We start from the raw sequence: 20,237 nt of genomic DNA on the forward strand, positions 1-20,237 counted from the left end.
AGGCCCAAACCTAATCACGTTAGCCTAAAACAAAAATGAGTAACTCCCATTTCTTGAAGCCCATAGAAGACAACTAGCAACAACTGGGCATCCAATCAAGGCTTGTGGGGGACAAGCAAATATAAAAGATAGCCTTCTAAAAGGCAAATTTGTAAAATAAATGAGAGATGTCGGATTAGGTTGACAAACGTAAAAACAGACAAAACTAAGACATAGGCTGGGCATAGTAGAAGGAGGGATTGTTCGAACAAATTGATCCTACAGACGTAACGTTTGACAAGTTGGCCACTAACGTCTAACAGCATCTAGGCCATCCATGCGATAAAGATCTAACGATCAAAGACTAGGCAACCTAGCAAGTTGCCCGACCAAAACCAGGCGTGGGGAGAACCCTTCGATCAAAACACGATCCAATGGATGAAATTTGAGCCAGAATAGTTATAAATGGGTAAGTAAGCAAAGTATAAGGGGACAAGAGAATGACTCTAATTCAATCTAATTCTATTAAATCTTGATCAACTTCTACTTCAAAAATATTTTCTTTTTAAATATTTATGTGTTATGATTGATTAGTGTACTGACTTGTTTATCGAAACGACTTTCTACCTACCCTGATCGGAAGTGATTACTGACGTTTGATTTTTTTTACAAAGTGCAAAGGATTGTGTGCATCATCTCGCATTTCCTGTGAAGATAATCTCATCTTTCACATATTCAAATTTAAATTGACAAAAATAAAATTTACAATTTATTCAAATCCCGATATTTTTAATTTTTGTTTTTGTGTATAATTTTTCAAAATATTTATTTTTAAAAAAGAAAAAAATTCACTAGAAAGACTAATCCCAGACTCTCTCACACCTGGGATTCTATAGTGTAGTATATTGGTGGTAGTATTCAGTTGGGTCTTTTTCTATAGGAGACTGCCCTGTGGAACTGGTGCGAGGGTTTCATATCCGCTCCTCAATAGCAGCGAGCGAATCACCATTCTGATTTCAATAATAATGAGGTAATCTAATCCAATCCAATCAGTCAATCAATCCTTCGTCTTCTCATTTTCACTTCACTCTCTTCCTCTCAATTTCACTATTTGTTTCAGATTTTATTTTATTTTTTGTTTTTGTTTTTGTGTGGGCATCAGCTGATTCTGAAAAAATAAACTTGTCAATATCTATCATCCACTTTTTAAATATATTATTTCAAAAAAAATAAAAAATAAAAATATATGGATTTCTACGATTGCTGTCGGCAGGTCATACAACTCATACCTAGTCTTGATGGAGCTTGAAGTCAATTTTTTCAAATTTCGTCTCCTAATTCAACATAAGCTTTTTGGTGTTTTATTTATTTATTTATTTATTTTAAATGTAAGAATAGTTTTTATTTTTTTAGGATTGAATATAAAGTGTATAGACTACATATCATTTTGGGTATTGGTATATGTACCTCTTTATGGACGTGTAGAGATTCTGATGAAGGTATTACATTTACAATTGAAGTTATTTTGAGTCGGTTGTAGGATGGGTGTGCAATATCTAGAGTGGGTGAGTTGGTGTTCAAGATTTGTGAGATAAGTATTCAAAATTTGTAAATTTGTGTAGGCAAATTATGAAGAGTGGATTAATTAATATATATATATATATATTATCTATATATATACAATGAAAAAGAAAATTACGGTATTCAATTGAGTGCCCTTTCCTTTCTGTGCCGCTGCCACTGGATTTGAGCGGATTGGATGATTCTATTTTGCTAGTTGTCTCTTTTGAAACCAACACATGGTTTAGCAGTTCCAACGACGAAGCCCATTGTAGGGTTTCAACATGGGAATTCATGTCCATTATGTCTTGTTTATTAATGGAACAAATACATGCATACCTACATTGTAGGCATGCAATATATACTATCTATATGTATACATATGTATGCATTCATGTTTCTCATTATTTTACTTTGGGTGAAATATTAATTTTGCCCAAATTCACAGAATTTGTGTCACATATATGATATGACTAATTTGAGAGTTTGACATAGCAATGTAAGAAGACAAATATACCTTATCCTACTAACCTGATCATAACCATTTTCTTTCTTGAAAACCTAACCCTAATCGTAAAAAACCCTAAAAGGACAAACTTAGTCACCCCAGGCACCCTTTCTGCCTCCTCTCACCTTCCCATCCACCTCTTGCCAGCCCTGCCTCCACCCTGTCCCAACTCACTTGCACCCCACCACCCTCTTCACCCCCTTCACAGGGCAAAATGTTTTTGTAAATTTTTTCGGGTTTTTTAGTAATTTTATGTGAACATGAATAGAAAAACAAGAAAATGCAAAGGGATTGGGGACGTAATGGAGAGAGGAAGAGACTATATGTTGAAATTTATGTATATGTATACGGAGAGAGAGGAACCTTAAAGTCTGAATCGGTAAGGGACAAATGGAAAATAGTCAACAATACACAACTTGTGAAAATTCATACAAAAAGTGGGATTTTGTAGAAACATAATCTTGAGAATGTGTTGCCTTTTCAACTTTGCAAGCTTTTGTCAGATCAGCCGACCCTCTTGATTTTTTTCCCAACATGAGCTTGAACCTATCAAAATCATAAAGAGAGGGACCTTAAACGCTGAATAGTAAGGAACAAATGAAAATTAGGACACAATACACAACATTTGAAAATTCATATTAATAGTGGGATTCTTTAAAAACATAATCCTTAGAATGTGTTGCCTTGTCAACTTTGCAAGATCTTGCTAGATCAATACCCTTTTGATTTTTTACGTCATTAGTTTGAACCTATCAAAAATCATTAAGACAAGCCCCTCTTTTTTGGACAATTTGCTTTCTGCCCCAACAGCTATTCTCCCACTTGTTCTTAATACGTGCGACTTCCATTCCTGCAATTAGTGTTTTCTTCTTTGGGATTCTTTTGATGTCGACTGTGATGTCTGTTAGAGAGAGCCTCTTTAAGTTCATTTGGCATCTCACCAGTCAGCTTGTTTCTGATCGATAAGGTCGATGAAAAGCTTCCATAGTCCTTGCCGTCATTGTTGTCAAATTGCAACTTGATCTTTGAATCTTATCGAAGTGTGGAGAATACAACATTTTGTCTGCTTGTTGCTCCTACAACAACTTTCTTTGCTGGGGTTTTCCAAGCAACCTTGAGCTCATTAAGGCTAATGCTCTAGGATTACAATTGCTTAGCTTTCAATTCACGTTTGACCATCAACTGAAATGTGAATAGCCCCGTCTTCCTCTCTTCAAAACAAGGGGTGCTTCTGGTTTTATTGGTGCTTGAAACAATTTTGTCTTTCCCAAATATTACTACATCTCTATGAGTTTTTAGTTTTTATGGGATTAGTTCTTATATTAGGAAGTGTAGGAGTGATATTTGGTAAAGTAGGCAAATGAACCACTTTAGCTTTGCCTTAAGATAAAGCAGCTTGACGTATTGAGCTGTAAGGGATACAAGGGGATGAAGGTTTTGCAATTTTTTTAATAGAAATGTTGAGTTTTCGGTTTAAACAAATAATTTCTTTTTGTAGATTCGTCTATAATTCTATGATTCCTCATAGAAGTTGACAATAACATATGAATAGCAGTAGCCTAAGTAAAATTCACTTTATTTAATAATATATAATTTTTTCATATGTAAATATAAAAAACACACAATGTTTTTGAAATGGAATAAATATCAATATAGCTAAATTGTATATATATATATATATATTTATGAATATAAAATTATGTGTATCAATATAACTAATTAATATATTTTTATTTATTTATTATTTCTTGATATAGAGGTGAAAACAATGATTTATGCATTGTGCAAACAAAAATAAAAGCATAACTATATCGTAGTGATAGTGAATCACATTGAACACTGGTGAATCATAATGAATTGCAGTGAATCACATGATTCACTCAATTTCCAATTCAACAATTTGATTCAAATTGTTTTTGTTGAAACTTGTATAGAATTGTATAAATTGAATCATGAATCGCACAATTTTGGGTTTTGAGTTTCAGTTTTTATTTTTATTTTTAAAGGGTTTTGGTTTGTTACCTAGAAAAAAAGGAGTTTATGGTGGAAATAGATTTAGTGCAGGAAGCATTCATGGGGAATAGTGATGGAGGGTATAAAAGTCATTTTACTGGTAACATTAAAGAGTTTGGGTTGCAATTTAGTCCAAAATCACATGGAAAGTCTTTGGCTATTTTTAAATGATAAAGGGGGCGAAGTGCCACAAAGCCATACCATAGGGGGTAAAATGGAGTTTGCTCTTTTACTTTTTATGTTAAATGATGGCAATTTAATATTAGTCTATAGTGTCAAATAAGGGGCTTTTCCCAAATCAAGCCAAATTAGCATCTTAATTCCCAAACTAGGCCTAGTTTGGACGGAATTCCCAAATTAGGCTAAAGCGCTATTATAAACCACGCTTTCACTGTTTCTAGGACTCTCCCGCGGAAAATTTGTGAAATAGTAAAAGCGTGGTTACAAACCAAGCTTTTAATTAAGAAAGCGTGGTTACAAACCACGCTTTTAAGTAAAAATTTTTTTTTTTTTTTTTCCAGAAAACGTGATTGCAAATCACACTTTTACTGTTGGAATGCAAAAACGTGTTTTCAAAACACGTTTTCCATACAAACCAAACCAACTCACACTCTGACACACACACACACCCACACACACCCACAACACAACACTCACGTACATCCCACAATATAATTGAAACAATATAATTTTTATGTATAATAATAATTAAATATATATAATAATAATTTATAATAATAAATAATAATCAACTATATAATTTTTATAATTTTTGTAAATATAAATCATTTTTAGGTTATGGATGGTTTGATTTATAATACGTATGTAAGGGTAAAAATTTTTATAATCAAAAATAATTTTGCAATTTTTATAATCAAAAATAATTTTGCAATTTTTATAATCAAAAATAATTTATAATACGTATGTATTATTTAAATCTTTACATTTTTTATTTAAAAATTTTTACAGTAAACCCATCTTCACATTTTATAATACGTATGTATTATTCAAAAATAATTTATAATTAATACGTATGTAAATAATTTAATACGTATCTTCACATTTACATTTACAGTAAACCCATCTTCACATTTACATACGTATGGTTTAAGGGTAAAGATTTTGATAAATGACTTAAATGATAAATCAAACCATCCATAACCTAAAAATTTTTACCCTTACATACATATGGTTTAAATAATTTATAAAAATTATTACCATACGTATGTAAAAATTGATTATAAAAATTGCAAAAATTATTTATAAATAATTTATAAAAATTGATTATAATCTTTATAAATAATTTATAAAGATTTAAATAATTTATAAAAATCTTTTGATAAATAATTTTTATAATCAAGCCATATCAACCATACGTATGTAATTTTTATAATAAAAAATAATTTATAATTTATAATAGCAAATTTTTACCCTTACATACGTATGGTTTAAGGGTAAAATTGTTTAGGTTATGGATGGTTTGATTTATCATTTAAGTCATTTATCAAAATCTTTACCCTTAAACCATACGTATATAAGTCATTTATCAAAAGATTTTTAGGTTATGTATGGTTTGATTTTTAGATTTTTAAAAAAAAAAATTAAAATTTGATTTGGTTAAGAAATAAAAAATAAAAAATAAAAAATACTTATCATTTAAGGGTAAAAAATAATTATCATTTTAATTTTTGGGCAGGTTATATACATACGTATGGTTATTTCAATTTAATTTGTAAAAAAATATTTCTAACCACTCGAAAGATAAAAATTATATAAAAATGATTTATATTTACAAAAATTATAAAAATTATATAGTTGATTATTATTTGCTATTATAAATTATTATATATATTTAATTATTATTATATATAAAAATTATATTGTTTCAATTATATTGTGTGATGTGCGTGAGTGTTGTGTTGTGGGTGTGTGTGTGTCAGAGTGTGGGGTGGTTTGGTTTGTTTGCATTTCAACAGTAGAAGCGTGATTTGCAATCACGTTTTCTGAAAAAAAAAATTAAATTTTACTTAAAAGCGTGGTTTGTAACTACGCTTTCTTAATGAAAAGCGTGGTTTGTAACCACGCTTTTATTATTTCACAAATTTTCCGCGGAAGGTTCCTAGAAACAGTGAAAGCGTGGTTTGTAATAGCGCTTTAGCCTAGTTTGGGAATTCCGTCCAAACTAGGCCTAGTTTGGAAATTAAGTTGCTAATTTGGCTTAATTTGGGAAAAGCCCCTATAAAATGGCATATTAAAATTTAAATTGACTTTTGGTTGTACTTTATAGGTAAATGGACAAAGCATGATGATGTGGCATTTTTCGTTTGGTTTGGGGTACACTATATAAGTACACTTTTTATCTTTTTATTTTGAAAGTGCTAGCTATCCCAAATAATTTATCAAATGTTTTACCAAACCACTCACATGGATGTGGGACTCACACAAATCCACATGTGCGTGGGTCCCACACCTGAGAGGTTTGGTAAAATATTTGGTAGATTATTTGGGGTCTCTAGCATTACTTTGAATCACATTATCTCTCTATTTTTTTTGCACATGAGAGCGTCGTTACGCCTGTATCCAGCCATAACCTTCTGGAAGTGGCTCACGTGCATGTATGGACCGGTTTTTCTGTCGTAGAGTATAAACTTGGGCTGGTGGAAGCCCGCAGGGAGCAGTGTGGTCTCTATCTCAAGGGAGAAGGGGGTGGCACTCAGCCTTGCCAAGTCTCTGTCCAAAAGGGCATGTGCAGCTGGACGTGGTGGAGGCATTGTGACTTCCTTACTGGCACGACCTCTACGAGATAACCGTTGCAACGCCGGCACCCTTTGTGCCTCCCGCCAGTGCGCTCGTTCTTCTAAGACGTCCCTCAGGTCCTTTGGATTGGCGGAGTAGGAATATCTTGACGTTTTCGACGGACGTGAAGGATGATAACTGCTGTCTTGCGCGTAAGACTTTTCTGCAGGCGGGTTAGAGGCACCAATCCCATAACTTCTGGTGATGGAGGGGGAGGGTGTCCGCCGCTGGTTCTGGCTACCTGAGCGACGGGGTTGGATGCGCTCACTGTGGTTACCCACTCCAGCAACACCCTTTCCCTTGACCTGCCTCTTCAATGCCTCCATCTTCGCCGCCATCCTTCGAATGATGGTGTCTTGGGCTCTCAGCTTATGCTCCAGGCGCTGAGCGTGTGATTCTTTTCGCCGCCGGTGCCCGTTAGGACTCTGTGAGTGGTCAGTGCTCCCTGTACGCTTGTCTCGCGCATCTTTGGGGAGCCCTCTAGAAGAGGTCTCCAAACCAGCCATGGCAGGGATGGCGGAAAGACTATCTCTTCTCCGAACGGGTTCCGAAGTGATGCCGTCGATGGCGGACAGTGGGACATCGTTGTTGTTCGCCATGGAAGATGATCGGAAGAGCTTAGAGGACAAGGTTTTGTCTATTGGCGATATTCCCACAGACAGCGCCAATTGTACGGGAGCTAAATATCCGATGTTGTCCGTACTCCTCGTGTCCAAGCTGCGCTTCACTTTGATCGACCTGAGAACACAATGGGGGTGAGCTACCCGGTGGTGTGCTGTCGGAAAATCCCTCCGATGATCAAGTTCGCACACTTAGAGAGAGAGAGAGAGAGAGAGAGAGAGAGAAGAGAGGAGACAAAGTGGTAGTTGAATCTGACCAAAGGATGTTCCAGCCCTAAGTATGGAGGCGTAGCTTCGTTTATATAGTTTCTGCCCGCGCTTTTGCGCCCATTCCTCTTGGCACGTGTAGACGTGCTCTCCTCTCACATTTTCCCACGTGTCAGCGCTAATATAGCTAAACACCACCTAACGAAACCGTCAAATGGTTGGCGCGTACGGACAGTGGGATCTCCTCGTGCAGACTCGCAGTGCCACGTAATACTCCCCACCGAGTTACACTTAGCGTAGCGCCATGCTGTCACCTCACGCCCGCGCTACTTGTCCGGTTTTAATCGATGGTTCCGCACCGTGGCTCGACCGAGCTTCTTAGCCACGACCGAGCCCTTTCTCGGTTTATCCTGACGTTTTGAGGACTAATCCCATCCAACCCTGTAGAGCGCGCACCCTGTCCGGACCGGCAATCCAAAGTTGCTCCAAATCAACCGAACTAAATCCTCGGTCCAATGTGCCCCCAATGTCTGACCGAGCAAGGGCTCTTGACTCCGGCCCAAACCGGCTCGGCCCAATATTAGGTCACGAACCTCCCTCTCATAAAGTATTTCAAGTGTAATTTTTTAGAAAATGTATAAGTTTTTTCACAAAAGGTGTAAGTAATTTCACAAAAGGTGTAAATTTTATGAAAGAAAGTATTTCACAAAATGTGTAAGTTTTCACAAAAAAGGCGCAAGTTTTCATAAAAGGTGTAAGTTTTAACAAAATGTGTAAATTTTCACAAAGAAAGTATTTCACAAAAGGTGCATCACAAAAGGTGTAAGTAAATTCACAAAAAAGCGTAAGTTTTCACAAAAGGTGTAAGTTTTCGTGCCTTTTTCTGAAATTACTTCGCCTTTTGTGAAAACTTACGCGTTTTTCTGAAATTACTTACGCCTTTTGTGAAAACTTACGCCTTTTGTCAAAACTTACACCTTTTTGTGACAACTTGCGCCTTACGCCTTTAATTTTATTAATTTTACTTGTAAGTGACCTGCTTAGCAAGGTTACCAATGTGTAAATTTTAACAAAATTTGATATAACCCAAAACATAAAAGGTGTAAGTGCAAAACAAAAAAGGTATAAGTGCCTTGCTTATGGTATGCAAGGCACACTTAAGAAAAATCCAACAAAAATTATTGCAAGTTTGGCTTCCCAGTTCTAATTATAGGTTTGAAACTGTTTTATGTTGGTCGTGCCATGTTAATTCATTTTTGGAGATATTTTCAAAATTATTTTATCTCTGAAAGTGCTTCTATTAGAGATATTTTCAAATTTTACATTTAAGGATTTTTTAAACTTTTTTTGAATGGACATTTTGTAACAATTCATAAACAACTTGAATTGTTATCATAATTTTTTAGAGCAAAAATTCTTATAACAAAAATTAGTACTTTTAACAAAAATTTTATTTAGCCTTCATTTGGAAATAACTTCATTAATTTTGTGATTTTTTAGTTATTTTAACTTGATTAAGAAAGTTTGGTTTTTTGATTTTTGTGTACTTTTGTAATGAGAGAAAATTTGAAATGATTATGACTTAAATGTAATATTTTGTCTCATTAATTTTTTAACCTATTTTATCTTTTAATGTGTTAAATTAATTCCAACTATCTAATCAAAAGAGACTTTATTTATTGATTTTTTTTCAAAATTTCTATTTTTATTTTTTCGGTACTCTAATCAAGATCAGGTGCATGTGCATTGGCCAGCTTTTGAGTCTGCATTGTGATATTACTATTAGTAGTCCACGTGAAGTGAGTCTTCAACAACACCCTTAAAATGAAATGAAGGGTAATGACTATACTGTTGTTGTTGGTGCTTTCTTTGAAATATACATATAATAATTGCATGAAAAAAATGATAAAGGTGCAAATAATATGACATGTGTGCCCACCGACCTTGCTCTTCTTTAGTGAAGTGTAGCATATTTCTCGTTTGGTAATTTTTAATTTTAATTAAAAAGATTTAAAATTATTATAAATTAGCATATCGTTTTTTCTATTTTTTTTTATAAATAATAAAAAACAAAAAACTAAAAAAATATCAAAATAGCTTATTCCGAAACATAATAATAACTCTAATGAATGCAGTTTTGTCTTGGGGGGGGGGGGGGGGGACAAAAAAAAAAAGTTGAAAAACCTACCCACCTTGCAACTAGAGAGAGAGAGATTGGATGTATGGGTGAGGTTAGTGAGAGACAGTATCAACATGCTCTCTCTCTATATATATATATACTAGCTAGCTAGCATTCCTTCCCACATTTTACTTTTGTCCATTGTTCTTCTATCTAATTTATCTATATTTTCTTTTTATAGGTTTTTTTTTTCTTCACATGTATTCAAAATGGTGCACAGTTGGGGACACCCTTTCTCCTCCTGGAATTCCGATGGTTAAAGATTGTTGGAGTGGCCGGATAGATGTAGTTCACAGCCTCGTCTCCAGAAATCAAGTAGGATGACTTGTCACCACCACCATCGTCATTGTGGCCATCATTAGACAAAATTGTAGGGCATTCGATCAACCGATTGGAAGTGCATTTTGCGGATCTTGGTTGGGGTTGACGACTCATCTGATTCAAACCTACGGAATGCTTCTCGATTGTGATTGTGCTTCAGCCTTAGGGTGCATGTTAGCTCTGGATTGCCCCACTTCATACCTTCAAGCTGTAACAATAAAGAAAGTGACAATTGATAGAAAACTTTGCGGAACATAAACTAAAAACCATTAAGGATTCAATTCTATACATGAAAACTATATGAATTTCTACTATACAAAATAAGTGAATACATACCTTGATCCATGATAGTATGAAATTCTCTTGTAAGAAAGAGAAACCTTGAATGGAAGACCTTGATCTTTAAATTCTTTACTTGTCTAAGATCTTCAAACCACTTCTCTCTCTCGAGGCGATGGGAGCCTTCTTGTGGTGACAACTTGAGTTTTGTGATGGAGAGTGTGGCTTGGGACCTTACAAAAGAATCCATTCATTCAATGAACTTCATTAAATAGATTAATGTATCTTATACATTCATGATACATAATGCATCTTCTATATTAATGAATTCATTAGATAGATTAATGTATCTTACATATTCATAATAGATACATAATGCATCTCTAAGATTCATTCATAATGAATCCTTTCACATTCAATGCATTGACATTATCTCCATTAGTCTTCTATACATTATGTATATATAGGTTACACATTTTGTGAAATACTTTCTTTCATAAAATTTACACCTTTTGTGAAATTACTTACACCTTTTGTGAAAAAACTTACACATTTTCTAAAAAATTACACTTGAAATACTTTATGAGAGGGAGGTTCGTGACCTAATATTGGGCCGAGCCGGTTTGGGCCGGAGTCAAGAGCCCTTGCTCGGTCAGACATTGGGCGCACATTGGACCGAGGATTTAGTTCGGTTGATTTGGAGCAACTTTGGATTGCCGGTCCGGACAGGGTGCGCGCTCTACAGGGTTGGATGGGATTAGTCCTCAAAACGTCAGGATAAACCGAGAAAGAGCTCGGTCGTGGCTAAGAAGCTCGCTTGAGCCACGGTGCGGAACCATCGATTAAAACCGGACAAGTAGCGCGGGCGTCGCTAAGTGTAACTCGGTGGGGAGTATTACATGGCGCTATGAGTTTGCACGAGGAGATCCCATTGTCCGTACGCGCCAACCATTTGACGGTTTCGTTAGGTGGTGTTTAGCTATATTAGTGCTGACATGTGGGAAAATGTGAGAGGAGAGCACGTTTACACGTGCCAAGAGGAATGGGTGCAAAAGCGCGGGCAGAAACTATATAAATGAAGCTACGCCTCCATACTTAGGGCTGGAACATCCTTTGGTCAGATTCAACTACCACTTTGTCTCCTCTCTTTTCTCGCTCTCTCTCTCTCTCTCTAAGTGTGCTAACTTGATCATCGGAGGGGTTTTCCGGCAGCACACCGCTGGGTAGCTCACCCCCATTGTGTTCTCAGGTCGATCGGAGTGAAGCGCAGCTTGGACGCGAGGAGTACGGACAACATCGGATATTTAGTTCCCGTACAATTGGCGCTGTCTGTGGGAATATTGCCGATAGACAAAACATTGTCCTCTAAGCTCTTCTGATCATCTTCCATGGCGAACAACGACGATGTCCCACTGTTCGCCATCGACGGCATCACTCCGGAACCCATTCGAAGAAGAGATGGTCTTCTCGCCATCGTTGCCATGGCTGGTTTGGAGACCTCTTCTAGAGGGCTCCCCAAAGATGCGCGAGACAAGCGTGCAAGGAGCACTGACCACTCACAGAGTCCTGACGGGCACCGGCGGCGAAGAGAATCACACGCTCAGCGCCTGGAGCATAAGCTGAGAGCCCAAGACACTATCATTCGAAGGATGGCGGCGAAGATGGAGGCACTGAAGAGGCAGGTCAACGGAAAGGGTGTTGCTGGAGTGGGTAACCACAGTGAGCACATCCAACCCCGTCGCTCAGGTAGCCAGAACCAGCGGCGGACACCCTCTCTCCCCATCACCAGAAGTTATGGGATTGGTGCCTCTAACTCGCCCGCAGAGAAGTCTTACGCGCAAGACAACAGTTATCATCCTTCACGTCCGTCGAAAAGGTCGAGATATTCCTACTCCGCCAGTCCGAAGGACCTGAGGGACGTCTTAGAAGAACGAGCGCGCTGGCGGGAGGCACAAAGGGTGCCGGCGTTGCAACGGTTATCTCGTGGAGGTCGTGCCAGTGAGGAAGTCACAATGCCGTCACCATGTCCAGCTGCACATGCCCCTTTGGACAGAGACTTGGCAAGGCTGAGCGCCACCCCCTTCTCCCTTGAGATAAAGACCACACTGCTTCCTGCGGGCTTCCACCAGCCCAAGTTTACACTCTACGACGGAAAAACCGGTCCATACATGCACGTGAGCCACTTCCGGAAGGTTATGGCTGGATACAGGCGTAACGACGCTCTCATGTGCAAAAAAATAAGTGCATTTTTGACTTAATAAAAAAATAGAGAGGTAATGTGATTCAAAGATTTGTGTGAGTCACACACCCATGTGAGTGGTTTGGTAAAACATTTGGTAAATTATTTGGGATAGCTAGCACTTTCAAAATAAAAAGATAAAAAGTGTACTTATATAGTGTACCCCAAACCAATTGAAAAATGCCACATCATCATGCTTTGTCCATTTACCTATAAAGTACAACCAAAAGTCAATTTAAATTTTAATATGCCATTTGATAAGGGCTTTTCTGAAATTAAGCCAAATTAGCAACTTAATTCCCAAATTAGGCCTAGTTTGGACGGAATTCCCAAACTAGGCTAAAGCGCTATTACAAACCACGCTTTCACTGTTTCTAGGAACCTTCCGCGGAAAATTTGTGAAATAATAAAAGCGTTTCATTAAGAAAGCGTGGTTACAAACCACGCTTTTAAGTAAAATTTAATTTTTTTTTTCAGAAATCGTGATTGCAAATCACGCTTCTACTGTTGAAATGCAAACAAACCAAACCACCCCACACTCTGACACACACACACCCACAACACAACACTCACGCACATCACACAATATAATTGAAACAATATAATAGCCCTGTTTGGTAGAGCTGTGGGAAAGTGCTTATAGCTTATGCCTAAACAACTTATAGCTTATAACTTTCAGCTTAAGCTGATTTCCAGCTTATTCTTAAAGCATCTCCTGCCCCACTCAAAGAATAAGCTGTTTTCTGACTTCCACAAAGCTATAAGTTATAAGTTATAAGCTAAACCAAACACATCAAAATAGCTTAAATTAAGCTGAAAGCTGAAATAAGCTGAAATTAAGCTGTACCAAACAGGGCCAATTTTTATATATAATAATAATTAAATATATATAATAATTTATAATAGCAAATAATAATCAACTATATAATTTTATATAATTTTTATAATTTTTGTAAATATAAATCATTTTTATATAATTTTTATCTTTCGAGTGGTTAGAAATATTTTTTTACAAATTAAATTGAAATAACCATACGTATGTATATAACTTGCCCAAAAATTAAAATGATAATTATTTTTTACCCTTAAATGATAAGTATTTTTTATTATTTTTTTTATTTCTTAACCAAATCAATTTTTAATTTTTTTAAAAAAAAATCTAAAAATCAAACCATACATAACCTAAAAATCTTTTGATAAATGACTTATATATGTATGGTTTAAGGGTAAAGATTTTGATAAATGACTTAAATGATAAATCAAACCATCCATAACCTAAACAATTTTACCCTTAAACCATACGTATGTAAGGGTAAAAATTTGCTATTATAAATTATAAATTATTTTTGATTATAAAAATTACATACGTATGGTTGATATGGCTTGATTATAAAAATTATTTATCAAAAGATTTTTATAAATTATTTAAATCTTTATAAATTATTTATAAAGATTATAATCAATTTTTATAAATTATTTATAAATAATTTTTGCAATTTTTATAATCAATTTTTACATACGTATGGTAATAATTTTTATAAATTAATTAAACCATATGTATGTAAGGGTAAAAATTTTTAGGTTATGGGTGGTTTGATTTATCATTTAAGTCATTTATCAAAATCTTTACCCTTAAACCATACGTATGTAAATGTGAAGATGGGTTTACTGTAAATGTAAATGTGAAGATACGTATTAAATTATTTACATACGTATTAATTATAAATTATTTTTGAATAATACATATGTATTATAAAATGTGAAGATGGGTTTATTGTAAAAATTTTTAAATAAAAAATGTAAAGATTTAAATAATACATACGTATTATAAATTATTATAAATTTTTTTATAATACATACGTATTATAAATTATTTTTGATTATAAAAATTGCAAAAATTATTTTTGATTATAAAAATTTTTACCCTTACATACGTATTATAAATCAAACCATTCATAACCTAAAAATGATTTATATTTACAAAAATTATAAAAATTATATAGTTGATTATTATTTATTATTATAAATTATTATTATATATATTTAATTATTATTATATATAAAAATTGTATTGTTTCAATTATATTGTGGGATGTGCGTGAGTGTTGTGGTGTGGGTGTGTGTGTGTGTCAGAGTGTTGGTTGGTTTGGTTTGGTTTGTATGGAAAACGTGTTTTGAAAACACGTTTTTGCATTTGAACAGTAAAAGCGTGATTTGCAATCATGTTTTCTAAAAATAAAATAAATTTTACTTAAAAGCGTGGTTTGTAACCACGCTTTCTTAATTAAAAGTGTGGTTTGTAACCGCGCTTTTACTATTTCACAAATTTTCCGCGGGAGAGTCCTAGAAACAGTGAAAGCGTGGTTTGTAATAGCGCTTTAGCCTAGTTTGGGAATTCTGTCCAAACTAGGCCTAGTTTGGGAATTAAGTTGCTAATTTGGCTTAATTTGGGAAAAGCCCTGTCAAATAACCTATCATAGTAATTCGTTCAAAGATCCCATTGACTGGCTTTCGAGTTATTTGTAGCTTAAAAACTAGATTAATATTGGATTGGCCACATCTGATTTGACTTGTGCAATGATGCAGTCGACATCCGGAGGTTCTTTGGGCTCAGCGCTCTGACAAAGTTTACCTGACCATTGCTTTACCTGATGCAAAAAATGTTTCTCTGAAATGTGAGCCTCAGGGGTTATTTAGTTTCTCTGCAAAGGGTGTCCAAGGCGAGTCATTTGACTTTAGTCTGGAACTATATGGGAAAATAGTACCTCAGGTGAGCTCCCTAATCACTTTTTATTCTTTAATTTGACATATATGCATTTGTGTGCATGTGTTTTGTCTGTCTGTAGATTAAAGAAACTTAAAGTACTAATAACAATTAAAAAAAAGAAAGAAAAGAAACTTAAAATAATAAATTGATATTTTAAGATTGAATAGAAGTGAGATGCTCTACCCATTGTTAATATTCTTATGTTGATGTAGTTGTGAATTAATATTCAGCATTCATGCCACTAGCTTTCTCTGTTGTGCATCATTTGAAGGTTCTTTTGGTTTTAACTTTATTAATTGATTAAACTTTCTTTTTTGTAATGCTTTGAATTGGGTGCTATATTCTCCGGTGCAGGGCTGTAAATCAAATGTTGGGTTAAGGAACATACTTTGTTCAATCCAGAAGGACCAGAAGGGTTGGTGGAAAAGACTATTGAAGTCAGAAGAAAAGCCTGCACCTTATATTAAGGTGGACTGGAACAAATGGTGTGATGAGGATGACGAAGAGTCAACTAGCTGTAAGTTCGTGTTCACATGATAAGCTTTTCTCTTATGTATTGAAGATTGGAACAGGGCAGGTTATGTAAGCTTATATTGTAGTCATATCATATCCTAAATTGTATTTTGCCTTCTCTCTCAGACCAATAAACTTCCAGTAAACTTACATCCTGCTCCTATGTGATCCTTTTCTATGTTACTTGATTCTGTTTTTAAATTTTGTGAAACCATGACATTGATGTGCTTCTTTGTTTATTGTTGAAAGAATTTGATCTAGCGGTAATTGAAAGAATTTGCTTTCCTACGTAGAGTAACACACCTTTTGCTTGTCCTATAATTTCTATCATGGATATTTGCTTGTGATCACATGTGCCCTCTAATTATTAATTTGTCTTTAACTGCATTTTAATGGTAAGAAAACCACTCTTTCCTAGAATTTAGTTTCATTGTATGCTCTTTTTCTATTTAAGTAACTCTATCTTGTCTGAACTGTTACAACTTTGGTAGAACTTACATCTCCCACCTTTTCTGCTATTTAATTGAATGATGAGCTTCTTATATAACCAAACCAAGCCTTTGTGTCCCAATCAGATGTGATCGGCTACCTGCATCCGTTTTCACCATTTCGCTTTGTCAAGGATTATATGCTCAGTTGATGAGGGGAAAATTTTAGTCTACCTAATGCCCTTTATTTTCAATATAATTTGTCAAAAACATCCTTGGGGTTGGCTTGTGTGTGCTGAAAACCTATTAACAAATTTGTTTATTTCCCAAACCTTAAAGGATGGACATCATCTTTCTGTCCAAAGAAGAGATAAAAACACATTTAGAAGACTTAATCAATCCTCCTTAGTTGCTTTCTCTCTCTCTTAATCAATCATCTTTTTTTGTTTTGTTTTGGTGGTTGGGGGGGGGGGGGGGGAGATAAAAAAAAATCCTTGCTTATTGTTTTGTCTAGAGATAAGTACTCCAATTTTTAAAAACTTCAGAATTCATCAGCAAAATAAATAAATAAAATTCAGAATTGCTTTGCCCTTGATGCTGATTCCTCATCCAACCAGGACAAGCTTTTGGTAATTGATCTTACAAAGTAGATTATTTCCCATTCTCACCAATAACCTCCCTCCCCCTCTTACGAAAAAAAAAATATGTAAAAGAAAAACTTGTTACAAAAAATTTCATGGTCAGAAAGCTTTAGACATTTAACTAATGTGTTTTATTGGAGCATATTTAGAGCAAGGAACAGGTTGCTGTTTGTGAGGCCTACCCATGAGTTGAAGAGGACCTTGTCGAATGCTTTCTAGTTTTAGTAGAGCTACTAGCCACCTTTTTAAACTTCACTTTATGATGGCAAGAATTTTAGGGTTCCACAACACTACATAAGCATCTCTATCTTTCCATTTCTTCCATCTTTTTCTATCCTATGAGTTAATTTGTGCTTGCGAAACAAGACAAACGGAGATAAAGATTTTTTTACCATGATTTGTATCCCACACTGAGCCTGCCTCGCATTGCCTTTAGGACTATTTTGGAATAGCTGTGGCTGATGCATAATACTACGGAAGACTAATTTATTTCTTCTATTCTGTTTTTCATTTCTAATTTACTGCAGTTGGTGGTTATTGTGTTATTGGTTCTATATATCAAGCTATTGTGAATGGCCTTTCTCCAAAATAGATTATTTGAATTAGTAGGAACAATGATTTCATAGTACTGGTTATGTTTCACCATAAACAAAAATGTGTAGCAATCCTGATTATACCACTATTCATAATGTTCTTAGTTTTTGCAGCTTTCACTGTTCCAAGTTCAACGACTGATTGTATTTGAAATACCACATAGGCTACATTAGCATCTGCATCTCCATAGATTATTTTTTGTGTGTGGTAATATGTGTCCTGAATATTAGCAATTCAGTGGATTTGACTTCAAGATTTGTGTTTCTGTGCAGCTGACCTTGCCTCTGACAACGATGTAGCGGTAATTGGATCCCCCTTCTGAATATATTGATGATAGGGTGATTAAGTCTTGTCGTTCAATCATTTGATATGACCTTTTCTCTGTTGGCAGAATACTGGTGAAGATGATGGGAGTAGTGATGACGAAGGAATGCTCTGTGAGTTTCAAATTCTGATCTCTTCATTAAATTGAAGCTGTTATATTTAATTGCTTTCTGAATATATATTTGCTAGTTCTTATTTCATGCATACACCCATTTTGGCATTCCACACCTTGCACTACTCAATGGTTTTTTTCAAAATTAATTCTAAAATACATGCACCTAGTTTCTGGAGATCATCTACTTACTGACCAACATTGTTGTATGGAAAGGAGGGATTTTATTCCAAAATTTACCACTACTACTTGAATTGAATGGTTTCAGTTTTTACATTTTCATTCATTCATTTCATTTTAAAGTAGAAAAAGAAAAGGAAAGAAAAACAAAATAAAGGGAAGAGATAACTCAGGACCTCTTCCCTCCCTTCTTACTCGTATTTTTTTTAAAATACTGTTTCTCTCTTTTGATTATCACTGGGCAGTCTTGAACAATAGTCTATCTGAAAGCATTTTTTACTGGATTGCAGTTCATTTTTTTCCTAGGGTTATAAATTTTGAAGTCATTTTTACATTTATTATGTGTTGCAGATCTTCCCGACTTGGAGAAGGTCAGAGGAAACTAGCAGGAGCTTGAATACTAACAAGTAAACACGAAAATGTAGCCTCTGTGAAACCGATTTACTTAAACTAGGTATGCTTAGTTTCAGACATTGTGGAGTCATTGTCCTCATCATTACTGTACATGGTATAACTTAGCTTTGAATATTTGGAGGTTCAGTTTCCTTCTTGGCTGCCTAACACAATCTCCGATTAACTGAATGTACTTTTGAGTATGCTGGGGGCCAGTTATTTCAAGTTTGATATGCTATGATGCATAATGGGCCTAGAAATTACAATAAGAATTGTTTGGGTTGGTTTGAACTTTCTCAATACTATCCCCATTTTGGTTTTGTATGTATTATCTGCATTGACCAACCGATTTGTGACTGATTTGGGGGAAAGAAAATATTGGGTGTTATGTGACCTTTCTAGGTATTTTTTGTTCCTTTCAAACTTATTGTTAAAAAAAAGATGTGAAGTCATAATCTTGGGACTGAACTACTTGGCATACATATTCAAAACCTTAGACCTTGGATAGTTTAGCAGTTTTTTCTAACACTCTCAACACTACATTCATCTTGGATGGGTCACGTTTTATTAAGGTGGTGTTTGTTTTGCCATAATAATTTCAGAAGAACAGAGTTAAAAAAAATAAAATAAAAAATAGAGTAATATAACTGCACAACAGATTTTTGCAACTAAATTTTTTTTTTTTAAAAAAAAAAAAACCTAGGAGAAGCCATGTTTGCTAGAACAAAAGAACACAAACGAACACCAAATTTTGTTGAACAAGAACACACAAGAAAAAAAATCTGAGGAAGCAGCTATGTTTGCTGCTGAGAAGATTTTTACACGGAAAAAATTAAATAAAAAATTTGTATATAAAAGATTTTGAAGGAAGAAAAAAAAAAACAAAAAAAAAAACAAAAAGAAAACCAGTTCGTCGGTTGTTTTGCCTAATTTTGTAGTCTCATGATGATTGAAACACCAAATTTGGAATAGTAAATTTTTTTTAAAAAAAATAAGGGAAAAAAAGTTCATAGGTGCAGATTGGTGAAAGTACAACAAAATACCATCAACAAGGCCCAAATCACAGTGCAATCTAAAACAGCGGTATGAAAACTAGCAAGAGCAAGTTGGAAAAGGAAGAAGCACAAAAATCGGGTCAGTATACCCTACCTGTCGCAGGTCTTCAACGACCGGCGAGTAAGACAGTCGGCTGCGTGGTCTTATGCGACAGATCTGTCAGAGTGAGATCCGCCAGAGAGAGGTACAATGGTGTTCTTCAAACCCTCTGTTCAATGGGTGGACAAAAGATAAAGATGGGAGAGACGAAAGCCTCTTCATCAGTTGTCACTCTAATTTTTGATATGAGCTAAACAAAGGGTAAAATTATATTTTTACCAACATAGTAACATCCAGTTGGACAGAAGTCCTGCTAGCTCAGCTATAGTGAGGCCACATAGCTTTTTTTCGTAAAAGAGGCTAAAATAGCCTCACCCACAGGTTGCCAAACACCCCCTTTATCATATAAAAAATAGCAAAATTGTTGACATCATCAAATAATTAGTTTGATGAAAATACTCAAATAAGCCTCAGTTTGTAGTTGAAAAT

The 20,237-nt window shown here is 35.0% G+C and overlaps 1 protein-coding gene across 1 annotated transcript; it reads left to right on the top strand.

Moving 5' to 3' along the window:
• Nucleotides 1-467: 467 nt before the first annotated feature.
• LOC114266774 (HSP20-like chaperones superfamily protein) lies at nt 468-18,953 on the top strand. The gene is made up of 6 exons (XM_028207693.2): nt 468-1,009; nt 15,288-15,471; nt 15,823-15,985; nt 17,917-17,945; nt 18,036-18,081; nt 18,612-18,953. Exons 1-6 carry the CDS (start codon nt 1,005-1,007, stop codon nt 18,644-18,646), a joined length of 462 nt encoding a protein of 153 aa, XP_028063494.2. The 5' UTR covers nt 468-1,004; the 3' UTR covers nt 18,647-18,953.
• Nucleotides 18,954-20,237: the final 1,284 nt, after the last annotated feature.

Source organism: Camellia sinensis, chromosome 12 (assembly GCF_055761805.1).
Source record: "Camellia sinensis isolate YWXY chromosome 12, ASM5576180v1, whole genome shotgun sequence".
NCBI classification, from domain to species: domain Eukaryota; kingdom Viridiplantae; phylum Streptophyta; class Magnoliopsida; order Ericales; family Theaceae; genus Camellia; species Camellia sinensis.